Genomic DNA, 13,739 nt, shown 5'->3' with positions numbered 1-13,739 from the left:
ATACCTCAGCCAGTCTCAAGCTGCAACATGCTGTTAGCGATGCTAGAATATAAAATCAACAGCATGAGTCATTTGATAACTGGTTATTATTACTAATTCACAGGGTAAATAAGAGGGCTAGGCTGCACCTTTGCACTGTAGGCCCTGGTGGAAGAGGCCTCACACACAAACACAGACACACACACACACACACACACACACAAACACTCTGCACCTTTAAACTGTTGGCCTTGGAGATAGAGGCCACAAACACACACACACACACACACACACACACACACACACACACACACACACACACACACACACACACACACACACACACACACACACACACACACACACAAACACACACACACAAGACACACACACACATAGACACACACAGACACACACAAACACACACACACACACACACTCTGCACCTTTGCACTGTAGGCCCTGGCGGAAGAGCCCCTTGAGCAGTTTCTTGCAGTGCTGGCAGACGGTGGGCCGGGTGTAGGAGTGGATGACGAACGTGTGCGGGACTTTCACTTTGGACAGCAGGATCTTATCCAGCTCGATGGGCCGCCCGATGTACGACTGCGAGTTGGACCTTCCTCTGCCAGGGAAGTCTGGTGGGGTCTTCTGATGGGAAGAAGGGAAAATGGAGACAGCATAAGCAGAGCTAAGATGCTAACATTAATGAGTTAGAAATGTACTTATTCTTACTCTGACTATCTACCTAAACCCTTATCGAGCGTATATAGATATTTATGAAGACTGATCCCCTCATGTGTCACAAAGGCTGGACATGTACTCCACCCGGCCGACCTCAAGCAGTTGGGTCCCCCCTTATGTGCCGTGGTTCTGCTTAAGGTTTCTTCCTGCCTAACAGGGAGTTTTTTCTTACCCCTGTTGCCATTGTGCTTGCACTAAGGGGGTTTAGGCTCTGGGCTCTGTTAAGGGCCTAGAGGCAATTGTATTGTTATGGCGCTATATAAATCAAATTGAATTGAATTGAATTGAATTGAATATTGATGTCAAGTTGACATAAAAACAACAACACCAAGTGACAAACTTTTGGCAAAGGGTTGTGTAGCACAGCTGCAAAGTATTGATGGTTCTTCAGAAGTGCACAAAAAAAGTATAAGCCTTTTTTATATTCATAAAATACTACTACTGAAATACTACCTGATTATAGATCACACAGGTATAACACAGGCTACAAACCCCTTGTTCACGGGCAGTGTGACAGTTTCCCTCTCTTTAGGAGGACTGCAATAAAATATTTATGTTGTTGAACAGACCTGTGCAGGGTCTTGCCATGAACACTTTGCCATCAAAGTCAAACATGGAGGGAGAGTGGAAGAAAACACATTTAAATGGCGGCCCTCTTTAATCTCTTAGTGATTGACGAGGAGGTGGATTTGCGCTCCCCCCGCGGTGAGTGTATCTGACGTCTCACAGGTGTGTGTAATCAACTGTTCGATACGCTCCGCAGAAAGCCACAGAATTGATCGGCTCTGCGTGAGAGGAGAGGAGGCCCTGAAATGGCGTGTGTGTGTGTGTGTGTGTGCGTGTGTTTCTGTGTGTGTTTCTGTGTGAAATGGCCTCATTACAGAAGCACAAGGCCTGGGCGAGCGGCTCGACACTGCCTCCCAGGTCTCCTGCTTTTATAAATGCTTTTCTAGAAATATTTGAAAATGTGTATCTTTTTTTTTTTAAACCCTACCATCTTGGGAAATGTACGATTGCTCCTTCCAATAACAGAGTCTTTGAAGATTATTTTTTGAATCCTTACAGCTATCAGATACATTGTATTTTTATTTTTTTTTCGCTTTTTGGATGGAGCCTTTCAAGCCTTGAAAAAAAGGCCAACAAAGGAATCCTTTTTATTGACACGTTTCTATGTGGAATGGCTAGTTTTGAAAACAACGCTGAGAAACATGAAGGGGTTCTATATGGCTATACGTGATCCAGAATTATATAGAGAACATGTAAAGGTGAAGGTAAAACACAACACCCATCCCTTTCCAGATACAGCTCCACTCACACTAAAACTGAAGCAAATCACTGACATGATGGTCTAGAGGAGCGCTGTGGAAGCATGTTACTTAAGGGCTCAGATACACATACGCGTTTTTGTAAAAACGGGACGCGAGCAAATGCATTGATTCCTATGGTACGGCGCGTTTAAAGCGTGCGCCCCTTCTCCACCATGCGTTGCGTCTTTGAAGCGTTTTTTAGGTGCGCTTAAAAGTTGAACTATTCTCAACTTTCCAGCGCAAGGCAGGGAAGCGCACGGCTTCTGTTTTGGCCGCCGCACTTTGCCAAGGCGTTACTGAAGCGTTTCTGCCTGAAAAAAGACGCGTATGTGTATCTGAGCCCTGAGGGTTCAAATACACATACGCGTCTTTTTTCAGGCGCAGACGCTTCAGTAACGCCTTGGCAAAGTGCGGAGGCCAAAACAGACTTTTCACAGCTAATAATAATCACTCCGCGATGAAAGCGCATTGATGAAAACCGTTCATTCAAAATTCTGACGTTGAAAACGTATGTGTATCTGAGCCCTTATGCAGTAGCAGCTAGATTCACAGTTTTTCTCCAGTAAATTAAAACAAGCCTCCGAGTTGTTACTTCTCTGAAGTTGACTAAATTAGCACTGATCTCTGACACCTATAAAGAGGTTCATTCAAATGCTATCCTACTTCTCTCATCAAGCTCAAACACAACTTGCATTGCGTCAGAGGATTGAAGAGCCTATACAGTGTATTTATTACATGGACATCAGTGGGTGGACGGAAGCAATACAATCTATTCAGTCATAGTCATTCGAGTTTTGTGACTTTGTGACACTTTGGGGCCCCTAATTTGAGAGCGAAAACAAAGCACTTCAATCTGTTGTCACATTATTGTAGCTTGACAGCTTGTCAAATACACACTTTCAAATATTTCTAGAAAAGCATTTAAAATGCCCACCCCTTTGAACTGACTGTTATATGTGAAGCACAATATGTGATTTTGAGCCTGTGAAAAGACAGTGTCATAGTTTTGCTCACTTAACTTCCATGACAAGCTATTTTTGTCGTTGATTTATTCCATTAACGCAAGAATTCAGTAGAATTAATTTAGGCCTAGCATGTAAAATATATAGCATTCATTACATATGATTCACATTTAAATTATTCATGAATGGAATAGATAATAGAACATATTTGCATCTTCGGAGATAAGTAGGCTTACTGAAACGAAAAAAATGCACAGCTTACACCTCTGCTTTAATGCTAAATAAAGACTGAAAATTATTATTATACAATTATTATTATACTACTATTATTATACTATATAAATGTTTCAGCAGCCATTCTGGGACTCTGCGCTGCAGCACCCGGACTTGTGGACCAGACGTCAGCTCTATGTACTATGGGAGCAAATATAAAAATAGAGCCCTGGGTTTTCCAAATACTCTCACTCTTATCACTAATAGGATACGGACGATGTGGTGCTGTAGTGTTTAGCATCTACTAAAAGAGCATATTGGGTTGTTGTCCACACTACACACTGACGATGGCGTAAGGCCGAAACGCGTCTGTACGAAAATAAACTGGTCTTATTTCTAAAGAGAAAAGCTTGAGAGTGCGGTTTTTATTCTACTAATAGTTAACATTCTTTTACTCGCACCCGAAAACGCATTTATATATATTTTTTGAAGTAGAGCGCGCCTATCCCTACCCATATTGGGTTAATCTCATGTAATTATGGTATTCCATAGTAAAAGACATGGGAATTTTTTTTCCTCAAACTATTCTGGGGAAAAAACCTTTGATTTGATGCTTCACTGCATCTAGAACCCCAGCAGTGTGTGTGTGTGTGTGTGTGTGTGTGTGTGTGTGTGTGTGTGTGTGTGTGTGTGTGTGTGTGTGTGTGTGTGTGTGTGTGTGTGTGTGTGTGTGTCTGTGTGCGTGTGTGAGTGTGTGTGTGTGTGTGTGTGTATGTTTATGTGTGTGTGTGTGCACGTGTGTGTGTGTGTGTGTGTGAGTGTGTGTGTGTGTGTGTGTGTGTGTGTCTGTGTGCGTGTGTGAGTGTGTGTGTGTGTGTGTGTGTGTATGTTTATGTGTGTGTGTGTGCGTGTGTGTGTGTGTGTGTGTGTGTTTGTGTGTGTGTGTGTGTGTGTGTGTGTGTGTGTGCGTGTTTCTTTGTGTGAGTGTGTGTGTGTAAGACAGTACATACCTCTATGCCTGGACTGACAGGAGACTGGATGGACACATGCAAAGCAGGTAAATGATGGAGAGTAAAAGGAAGAGAACAGGTTATTATTAATGAGAGAGAACAAGTCTGCAGACGTTTTAAAGTCATTGCTCTACACATTGGGCTTTCACGCCAGGTTTTTTTCCTCACTGTAATTTAGCTGATTTTTCAATCCAATCCAAACTAGCAAGCTTTTATTTGAGTCTGGTGTTTGACAGATAACACTCTGGTTTTACAGAATGTGGACAGTTTCATAGAATGACTGCTGTGCTGTACTTTAATGCAGGGTTTTACACTAGGTTTCGGGGCCAGCCACAACACAGGCAAGCCCAGGCAGGGTACAGCCTGCTGAACTCATCAATAAGCACTAAAAGATAGTCCCCCCATATCACTGCCGCTATCTCTCGTTGTGTGTGCTTGGCATCAATGAGAGGTGCGACTGCTGTCGTCACTACAGAGGAAGTCGCACTCTTTTGGTGAAAACAAACCTTGAAGTCTGTTAGGTTGTTTAGGGACATCCTTATGAAAGTATAGAATATCAAAGTACTGCCACACTCTGGATATTGCACTGCATTCATGTCACACACTCTAAATAAGCACTCAAAATGAGGACATCAACTGGTGTGACAGGCATCAGAATAAATACACTCAGTGCGGTTACATGTGTCCAGATTTCGATCAGATCAGATCAGATCCATTTCATGTAACTCCCCAAATCTAGATTTGCTGTGTCCGACTGAAATCAGATTTACACCCCCAGATATCTGGGGGTGTAAATCTGATTTCAGTCGGACACAGCAAATCTAGATTTGGGGAGTTTGACAACACAAACTTAAACCCGGCAACGCCCGAAATCTGGACACATGTAACCGCACTGACTGTCTGTGATTGACATGATGTCTGATGAGGGGGATAAGGGGGATCGGGGCCACCCTCACCAGTAAGGCGTCGTCGGGGGTGGTGGGGGAGGGCTCTGCAGACACGGAGCGCGTGGTCGTCAGGCCCGTGAGCGAGACGTTGGACAGGCGGCGCTTGCGGATGCCACTGCAGTTGTTGGGGATCTTGAAGGCACAGCGCTTGTGGTAGTTCAGCCCACAGCCTTGTCATAGAGAGAGAGAGAGAGAGAGAGAGAGAGAGAGAGAGAGAGAGAGAGAGAGAGAGAGAGAGGGAGAGAGAGAGAGAGAGAGAGAGAGAGAGAGAGAGAGGGAGAGAGAGAGAGAGAGAGGGAGGCTGGATTACACGGTTTACTTCATGTCCTCTTTCCTCAAATCAATATAACCAAATAAATGCTGCACACCTTTTTTTTTTTTTTAAACTACACACTTCAGCAAGATAAACACACTCTGTGAAAACTGACCCCCACGGAGAGAGAAAACGAAAGAAAGTGATAAACAGGGGGAGTGACAGAGATAAAAGAGAGACAGAGCCAAAAGAGAGAGAGAAAGAGAGAGAGAAAGAGAGAGAGTGAAAGAGAGACAGAAAGACAGAGAGAAAGAGAGACAGAGAGAAAGAGAGACAGATTGATTGAGGGACTGATGTTGTGGATAGCAGGGCTGTGGTGGTCTAAGGTTAGGGTTAGCAGGGCTGTGGTGGTCTTACCCTCAAACTTGACAGAGACAGAGAGAAAGAGAGACAGAGTGAAAGAGAGACAGAAAGACAGAGAGAAAGAGAGACAGAGAGAAAGAGAGACAGATTGATTGAGGGACTGATGTTGTGGATAGCAGGGCTGTGGTGGTCTAGGGTTAGGGTTAGCAGGGCTGTGGTGGTCTTACCCTCAAACTTGACAGAGACAGAGAGAAAGAGAGACAGAGAGAAAGAGAGACAGAGAGACCGAGAGAAAGAGAGACAGAGAGAAAGAGAGACAGAGAGAAAGAGACAGAGAGAAATAGAGACAGACAGAAAGAGAGACAGAGAGAAAGAGAGACAGCAGGGCTGTGGTGGTCTTACCCTCACACTTGACAGAGACAGAGAGAAAGAGAGACAGAGAGACGGAGAGAAAGAAAGACAGAGAGAAAGAGAGAAAGAGAGACAGATTGACAGATTGACTGATGTTGTGGATAGCAGGGCTGTGGTGGTCTAGGGTTAGGGTTAGGGTTAGCAGGGCTGTGGTGGTCTAGGGTTAGGGTTAGGGTTAGCAGGGCTGTGGTGGTCTAGGGTTAGGGTTAGGGTTAGCAGGGCTGTGGTAGTCTTACCCTCACACTTGAGGCCCTGTCGGACCAGTCCCCACAGCATCTCCCCACAGTGGTCGCAGAAGGCCGGGGCGCGGTACGAGTGCACAAACAGAGAGTGCGGCCGGATCTGGAAGTCTTCCACCGTGGCCGAGGCTGGGAGGGCAGAGAGGTGGGGGGTGGGGGAGAGGGGTAGACAGCTATCAATTCAATTCAATTCAATTCAATTTTATTTATATAGCGCCATAACAATACAATTGCCTCTAGGCGCTTATCAGTAGGGAGACGCAGTAGTGCTCCGGCCATGCAGACACACATACAGCAGAGTGATTCTAGTTCTGAACACCACTTTTTTTTCATATGCGCTTCATAGGTTATTTTGATAGAAATTAACTTTTAAAGCTTGCAGTCTGTGAGAACAAAAAAGAGTTTCAAAGGTTCTTCAGAGGCATCACAGAAATTTGGTCTTAAACTTGTGCTAGTGGTGTGCTAACTAGCTAACAGCCCACAGACTTGTCTTGCAAACACCAACAACAGCAAAGTTGCACTTGTTGCACAGTTATAACTTGTGTATTTTGGCAATATACAGCACGCTGAAAACGCTGTTCTTACATTTCCGAGGCTTTGAAGATGTAATAGAAGACAGCTACCACAAAATACATACCTAAAAAACCTACACGTTACTTAAGAATTCCTCTGCCTACACAAATCAGAGTCCTTAATTATTGCGGATTGTGTTCCAATTGTGCCCAACATACTACACCAATTCTACACAACATCATCTGCCAAGAGGCAAAGTACAGAGCAACAATAGAAGCATGCATGATATTTGGTTTGCTTTCAAAATATATCAGTGTGCCACTGCTTGCTCTACCGTGCAGCAATAGACGCTTGCTGTTATTTACAATAGCTCTAGTGAATACAACCTCAGAGGCTAACTCTAAACAAATCAAAATGGCAGAGACACTAATAGCTTGTGGAGAAATGAAGATCGCCTCCTTTCTCACACAATAAAGAAACAGAAGAGAAAGAGACTTGAACACACACTTGAACACAAACAAACACACAAACAAACACACAATGTTTTTCTTCCAACAGAGTCCTAAAAGCAAGGAGTGGTGATTAGACTGTGCTTACTGTCAGTGTGTAATTAAGGCTTGTTTTGTTGTTTCTTCTTTCTTGTTACTAGTATCAACAATGTGTCAAGAATGAAAACTGACATGTAGTAGGGTAAGAGGAAGCTTCTTTCTCCCTATCTCCCTATCTCCCTATCTGTCTGTCTCTCTCTCTCTCCCTCCCTCCCTCCCGCGATGTCTTTCTCCCTATCTGTCTGTCTCTCTCTCTCTCTCTCTCTCTCCTCGAGATGTCTTTCTGCCTATCTGTCTGTTTCTCTCTCTCTCTCTCTCTCCCTCCCTCCCGCGATGTCTTTATCCCTATCTGTCTGTCTCTCTCTCTCTCTCTCCTCGAGATGTCTTTCTGCCTATCTGTCTGTCTCTCTCTCTCCCTCTCTCCCTCCCTCCCGCGATGTCTACCTACCTATCTGTCTGTCTCTCTCTCTCTCTCTCTCCCTCCTGCTATGTCTTTCTGCCTATCTGTCTGTCTCTCTTTCTCTCCCTCCTGCGATGTCTTTCTGCCTATCTGTCTGTCTCTCTCTCCCTCCTGCCATGTCTTTCTGCCTATCTGTCTGTCTCTCTCTCTCTCCCTCCTGCTATGTCTTTCTGCCTATCTATCTGTCTGTCTCTCTCTCTCTCCCTCCTGCTATGTCTTTCTGCCTATCTGTCTGTCTCTCTCCCTTTCCCTCCTGCTATGTCTTTCTGCCTATCTGTCTGTCTCTCTCCCTTTCCCTCCACGCGATGTCTTTCTGCCTATCTGTCTGTCTGTCTCTCTCTCTCTCCCTTTCCCTCCACGCGATGTCTTTCTGCCTATCTGTCTGTCTCTCTCCCTTTCCCTCCTTCCTGCCATGTCTTTCTGCCTATCTGTCTGTCTCTCTCCCTTTCCCTCCTGCTATGTCTTTCTGCCTATCTGTCTGTCTCTCTCTCTCTCCCTCCTTCCTGCTATGTCTTTCTGCCTATCTGTCTGTCTCTCTCCCTTTCCCTCCTGCTATGTCTTTCTGCCTATCTGTCTGTCTCTCTCTCTCTCCCTCCACGCGATGTCTTTCTGCCTATCTGTCTGTCTCTCTCTCTCTCCCTCCACGCGATGTCTTTCTGCCTATCTGTCTCTCTCTCCCTGCCGCTAGGTTATGTGATACATGGAGTGGTTCCTCTCTGTATCTACAACAGTATGTCTCAAGGCACTTGGTGTAGAGCTGTAGTTTCACAGCTGGCGGCTGGTATTCTGTAGCATTAAGGCTGGAGTTTGCATCGGCATACTTATCTGTTATCAGCTTATGATCACTAAAAGGCTCTAACATTTATATTTGCCCTTTCATAGTAATAGTCATCGCAAACTGAAAGAGAAAGAGAGAGAGAGACAAGAGAGACTTTTTTTTTCTTTAACAGTTAAAAAGGAAATGAAAGAAAAGTAAATCAAGACCTACTAGAAGACAAGCAAGCAAAAAGAGGGGGAAAAAACAACCACACAGAAAAAAGAAAGAAAGACAGACAGAGGGAGGGCGGGAGTAGGGACATATCTTTACCAAGGTCCAAGTATTAACCTGCGAGCGCACTGAGAGCTGTTTTAGAGATCCCAGCTCCGATCGAGCACAGGAGCTAAACACCTCACCGAAACACACCAATCCCTTCAGCCTCACCGAAACACACCAATCCCTTCAGCCTCACCGAAACACACCAATCCCTTCAGCCTCATCAAAACACACCAATCCCTTCAGCCTCACCGAAACACACCAATCCCTTCAGCCTCACCGAAACACACCAATCCCTTCAGCCTCACCGAAACACACCAATCCCTTCAGCCTCATCAAAACACACCAATCCCTTCAGCCTCACCAAAACACACCAATCCCTTCAGCCTCACCGAAACACACCAATCCCTTCAGCCTCACCGAAACACACCAATCCCTTCAGCCTCATCAAAAACATGCAACTGTTTTCAGTGACAGGCCAAAACAAGGTGACGAATAGGAAACAGCCAAAAAAAAACATAAAAATGAAAAGGAAAACATAAATAACGTAGCTGAGCACGCAGCTGAAGTGCGTGCATGAGAGTGCAAAGTGGCTGGCTCTCTGTGGCACGAGTGTGTGTTATGATTGGCAGGGCTGAGATGGGCCAATAGGAGGGAGTGTGTGGAGTGCTCAGCGTGAGAGGGAACGCCACCGTCACACACCACACACACACTCGCAATCTCCCCCTCCACCGCCCGTCCCAGCATGCTCAAGTAGAATACATTCTGATTAGACATTCTGCTGCCAAATTGCCTCAATTTATTCAAATTATTGTTTTGCCTTTTGTTTAAAGGCCAAGATATGTTTGCAAGTTTAACTACCTGTAAACTGTCATTAAATGCTTCAGAAAATGATGTGTGTGTGTGTGTGTGTGTGTGTGTGTGTGTGTGTGTGTGTGAAGAGAAAGAGAGAGAGAGAGACTGGAAAGAGGCATAGTAGAAAGATGAAATGTTTCCTGCACTGGCTTTTAATGTAAATGTTGTATTTTTTACCCTGTGGTTTGTTTATTAAAATTTTAAAGTGATCCTCTCTTCCCATTTTTGTTCCTACCACCCAATCACAACGCAAAGAGACAAACAAACGGTTGATGAGCCTTGGGGTCATGATATTCAAAGTACCGGTGACCTGCCATGACGGAGGCGACCTGTCCCACATTAGAAGGTCACGCAAGGCAGCTTCAATCACGGCTAGCGTTAGGGCTAGCGTTAGCACCCTCAGACAGCAGAAAACAAGCAAAGCAACTGTGCACACAGAGTCCTAAAAGCAAGGAGTGGTGATTAGACTGTGCTCACTGTCAGTGTGTAATTAAGGCTTGTTTTGTTGTTTTTTCTTTCTTGTTACTAGTATCAACAATGTGTCAAGAATGAAAACTGGCACGTAGTAGAGTAAGAGGAAGCTTCTTTCTCCCTATCTCCCTATCTGTCTGTCTCTCTCTCTCTCCCTCCCTCCCGCGATGTCTTTCTACCTATCTGTCTGTCTCTTTCTCTCTCCCTCCTGCTATGTCTTTCTGCCTATCTGTCTGTCTGTCTCTGCCTGCCGCTAGGTAACACATCGTTACAAATGGCAGATGCACACCTGAGCAGACTGTGTCATTTACTGATACAACACTTCATCGCATCTAACTAACCCTTTCCTCTTTGAAGGGTGTCACAGAGCACAGATGTCAGCTACGCCCTCCCTAGCATAAGCTAAAGTTCAGTCAGTAATCAGCAGTTACTGGCCTCTGCAGCCTCCAGTGAGAGCTTGAGTTCTCCAGAGACCCAGTTTTACTGACCCTGGATCAGTATGAGGTGTGAGAGTCGGGACCTGTGAACCATGATGAATGGTGTGGAAAGTAGTAGTAATGGGGAGCAATTAAGACCCACACGATGGGGAGAGGGATGGTGAAAGATGCTACAGGATGGTAACAGAGAAGGTGATGCTGATGATGCTGATGCTGATGCTGATGCTGACACAGCAGTGAAGATAATGATGATGAATGCTGTAGTATAACAGTGAAGGGATGGATTGGCCCCTGGAGCAATGATCATTTATACGATGGCTGCCCTAGCTATGACCGACAGTGAAATGCTCTCAAGATGTGACACAGTGATGTGGGGATACAGTGGTACAGGAGGTAGTGAAGTCGTTTAGCAATCAGTCAAGTCAGTCAATCAATCAGTCCTTGAGCAAGACACTGAACCACTAATTGCTCCTGATGTGCAGTGTGCCATCAGTGTAATATCCTTGTAAGTTGCTTTGGATAAAAGCGTCTGCTAAATGACCTACTGTAATGCTAACGTAAGGATAGTATACGTACGTAAATGAGACAGTGCGTGTAAAACAGTGAGACTAATGACGGCACTCAAAGCAGAAAGGACAGGGGTAACAGTAGACAATCTGCAGCAAAGATGCCATTGTGTGAGAAGTCACGTTTCTAAGGTTTTTAAGTGTTTTCACAATCCCACAGAGCCAATTTTAACAACAGTGCACACCTTGTTGTAACTCCCGGAGATGTGTACACGAATAACCCAACAGTGTAAGTTATTAACTCAGGATAAGTATAATTATCTAAAAGTAAAGATTTATCCGTGTGTTTAACTGCTACGGGGACCCACAAGCAGTCTCCTGTTCCAAATATAATAGTTCATCACCAGATCTAGCATAATAAAAATGCTCGGAAAAAAGCTACGAAAGAAATGATTGCAGGTGGGTGAACTCCAGCGGGAGTCGAGGGCTACAATTAACACCGACTGACCTGCCCTCACCAGCATCACCATCTCCACCCCCACCTCCTCCTCCACCTCCTCCTCCACCTCCTCCTCTCCACCTCTTTGGCAGTTGGGGAGGTCTCTGTGTGTTACTTTACGCCGCATGCACAATCGCTCGGTACAGTCAGTCGTTAAAGAAGTGTCACGGCACGGCACGGCACAGCGCGGTGTGAAGGAGGGGAGTGCAGGAGAATGTGTGTGTGCATGAGAGTGTGTGTGTGCAGGAGAATGTGTGTGAGCATGAGAGTGTGTGTGTGAAGGAGAATGTGTGTGTGCACGAGAATGTGTGTGTGCATCTGGGTGCGTTCGCACCTGGGGCCCCGCGCTGCAGGTATCACAGCGAGAGGGTAAGGAGGAGGGGGGGTGTAGGTGTGTGTGTGTGTGGTGGGGGTGGGGGTGGGGGGGTGTCAGTCTAGGCCCTGTTTCCACAGCGCAGGCTCCACTCAATTACCACACTGCACCGCACTAGGAGATATAGAGAGGGGGAGAGAGAGAGAGAGAGAGAGGGGGAGAGGGAGAGAGAGAGAGAGAGAGAGGGAGAAAGAGAGAGAGTGACAGAGAGAGAGAGAGAGAGAGAGAGAGAGAGCCTGCCATGCGTTTGTAAAAACACTTTAGCGGTGTCAAACACAATAGCGCCATCACTTCCTCCCGCTCCCTTGCAGACGAACCCTTCACTCCCCCAATGTTACTAACCCCCCCACCCCTCCCCTTAGACCCGGACTCGTTTTAAATGTTCACCACACAGCACACGCTAAAACACAAACGCGCAGCAGAGGTGAGGCGTCACACAACAATACGACGGCTCGATTAAACAATTTGAACGGTGCCAACCTCACCCAAGGAAGAAGGTGGCAGTGCCAAGCTCACCCAAGCAAAAGGGTGGCAGTGTCAACCCCACCCAAGCAAGAGGGTGCTGCGGGCTCTTTTCGTGGGCTTGGTCTGACTTGAGCACCGTGCTCTGGCTTCTGTACCTTTTGTTTCTCTGTCACCTGAGGTGCTGATGCTGCTTGTGAGATTTTTTTTTGTCTCTCACACTCGCTGGCATGGGTTTCGAAGTAAGGCACGCTTGCCTAGGTGATCAAAGCCTACACTGGAGGGAGCTAAAGATGTTGAGTATGTATGAGTATTCTCAGCCCCATTTTTCTTTCAAATGTGTCAATATTTGTTGGGCCATTTGTTGGTTTGAAAGTTGATCTGGTCGAAATTTGAATTGCAAACTCCATCTTCAAACCCAGCTGAAAGCTGTAGCTCCTGAGGTGATAAAGAGTGCAGGTGATGGGTTAACATCTAAGATGTCAGTTAACATCTTCTGCAATGCATTGAACTCCTCCCAGACATAGGCTCTATACAAATACATAGCACACAAACAGAAATGCAACATAGAAACAACACGCACACACACACACACACACACACTCACTCCTCACCTGACAGAACCACCTCCACCAGATCCCCCTCCTGGATGCTGGAGGCAGAGCGCACCAGCTGCAGGATGTTGTCCGAGTGGGGCTCATGACGGAACAGCAGAATCTTGTCGTACATCCCGTAGAACCCACACTCTGGGAACTGAGACAGGGCAGAACAGAACAGAGATTTAATTCACCTATACATTTACATTTAGTCATGTAGCAGACGCTTTTATCCAAAGCGACTTACAAGGATGTATACATATTTTTTTACATTTACACTGATGGCACACTGCACATCAGGAGCAATTAGGGGTTGAGTGTCTTTCCCAAGGACACTTCGGCAGGGAATCAAACTAGCAACCTTCTGATTACTAAACGACTTCTCTACCTCCTGTACCACTGTTCCACATAGAGCGATTTAAAATAACACTATGCTACAATTATACTTCAGGATTAGGGTTAGGATAAGCAGTTTTAACTTAAAATAACAGCTTGAATAAAATTGTGGCGCTACAATTACTTTTAATATGGAGAATCGCCTCCTTGCCATTGGCAAATAAC

The 13,739-nt window shown here is 45.5% G+C and overlaps 1 protein-coding gene across 1 annotated transcript in view; it reads right to left on the bottom strand.

The window, feature by feature from the left end:
* Positions 1-13,739, bottom strand: part of prkd1 (protein kinase D1) — a gene marked incomplete at both ends in the record, with an annotated part of 54,135 nt that overhangs the window by 16,854 nt on the left and 23,542 nt on the right. Inside the window, 5 exons of the mRNA XM_080849570.1 lie at positions 426-627; positions 4,213-4,236; positions 5,169-5,329; positions 6,423-6,554; positions 13,197-13,335. Of these exons, the coding sequence (XP_080705696.1) occupies positions 426-627; positions 4,213-4,236; positions 5,169-5,329; positions 6,423-6,554; positions 13,197-13,335 (658 nt within the window). The remainder of the gene's footprint in view (positions 1-425; positions 628-4,212; positions 4,237-5,168; positions 5,330-6,422; positions 6,555-13,196; positions 13,336-13,739) is intronic.

The sequence above is a fragment of the Sprattus sprattus genome, assembly GCF_963457725.1.
Source record: "Sprattus sprattus genome assembly, chromosome: 13".
In the NCBI taxonomy this organism is placed as follows: domain Eukaryota; kingdom Metazoa; phylum Chordata; class Actinopteri; order Clupeiformes; family Clupeidae; genus Sprattus; species Sprattus sprattus.
This window is presented reverse-complemented; position numbering and strand designations above follow the sequence as displayed.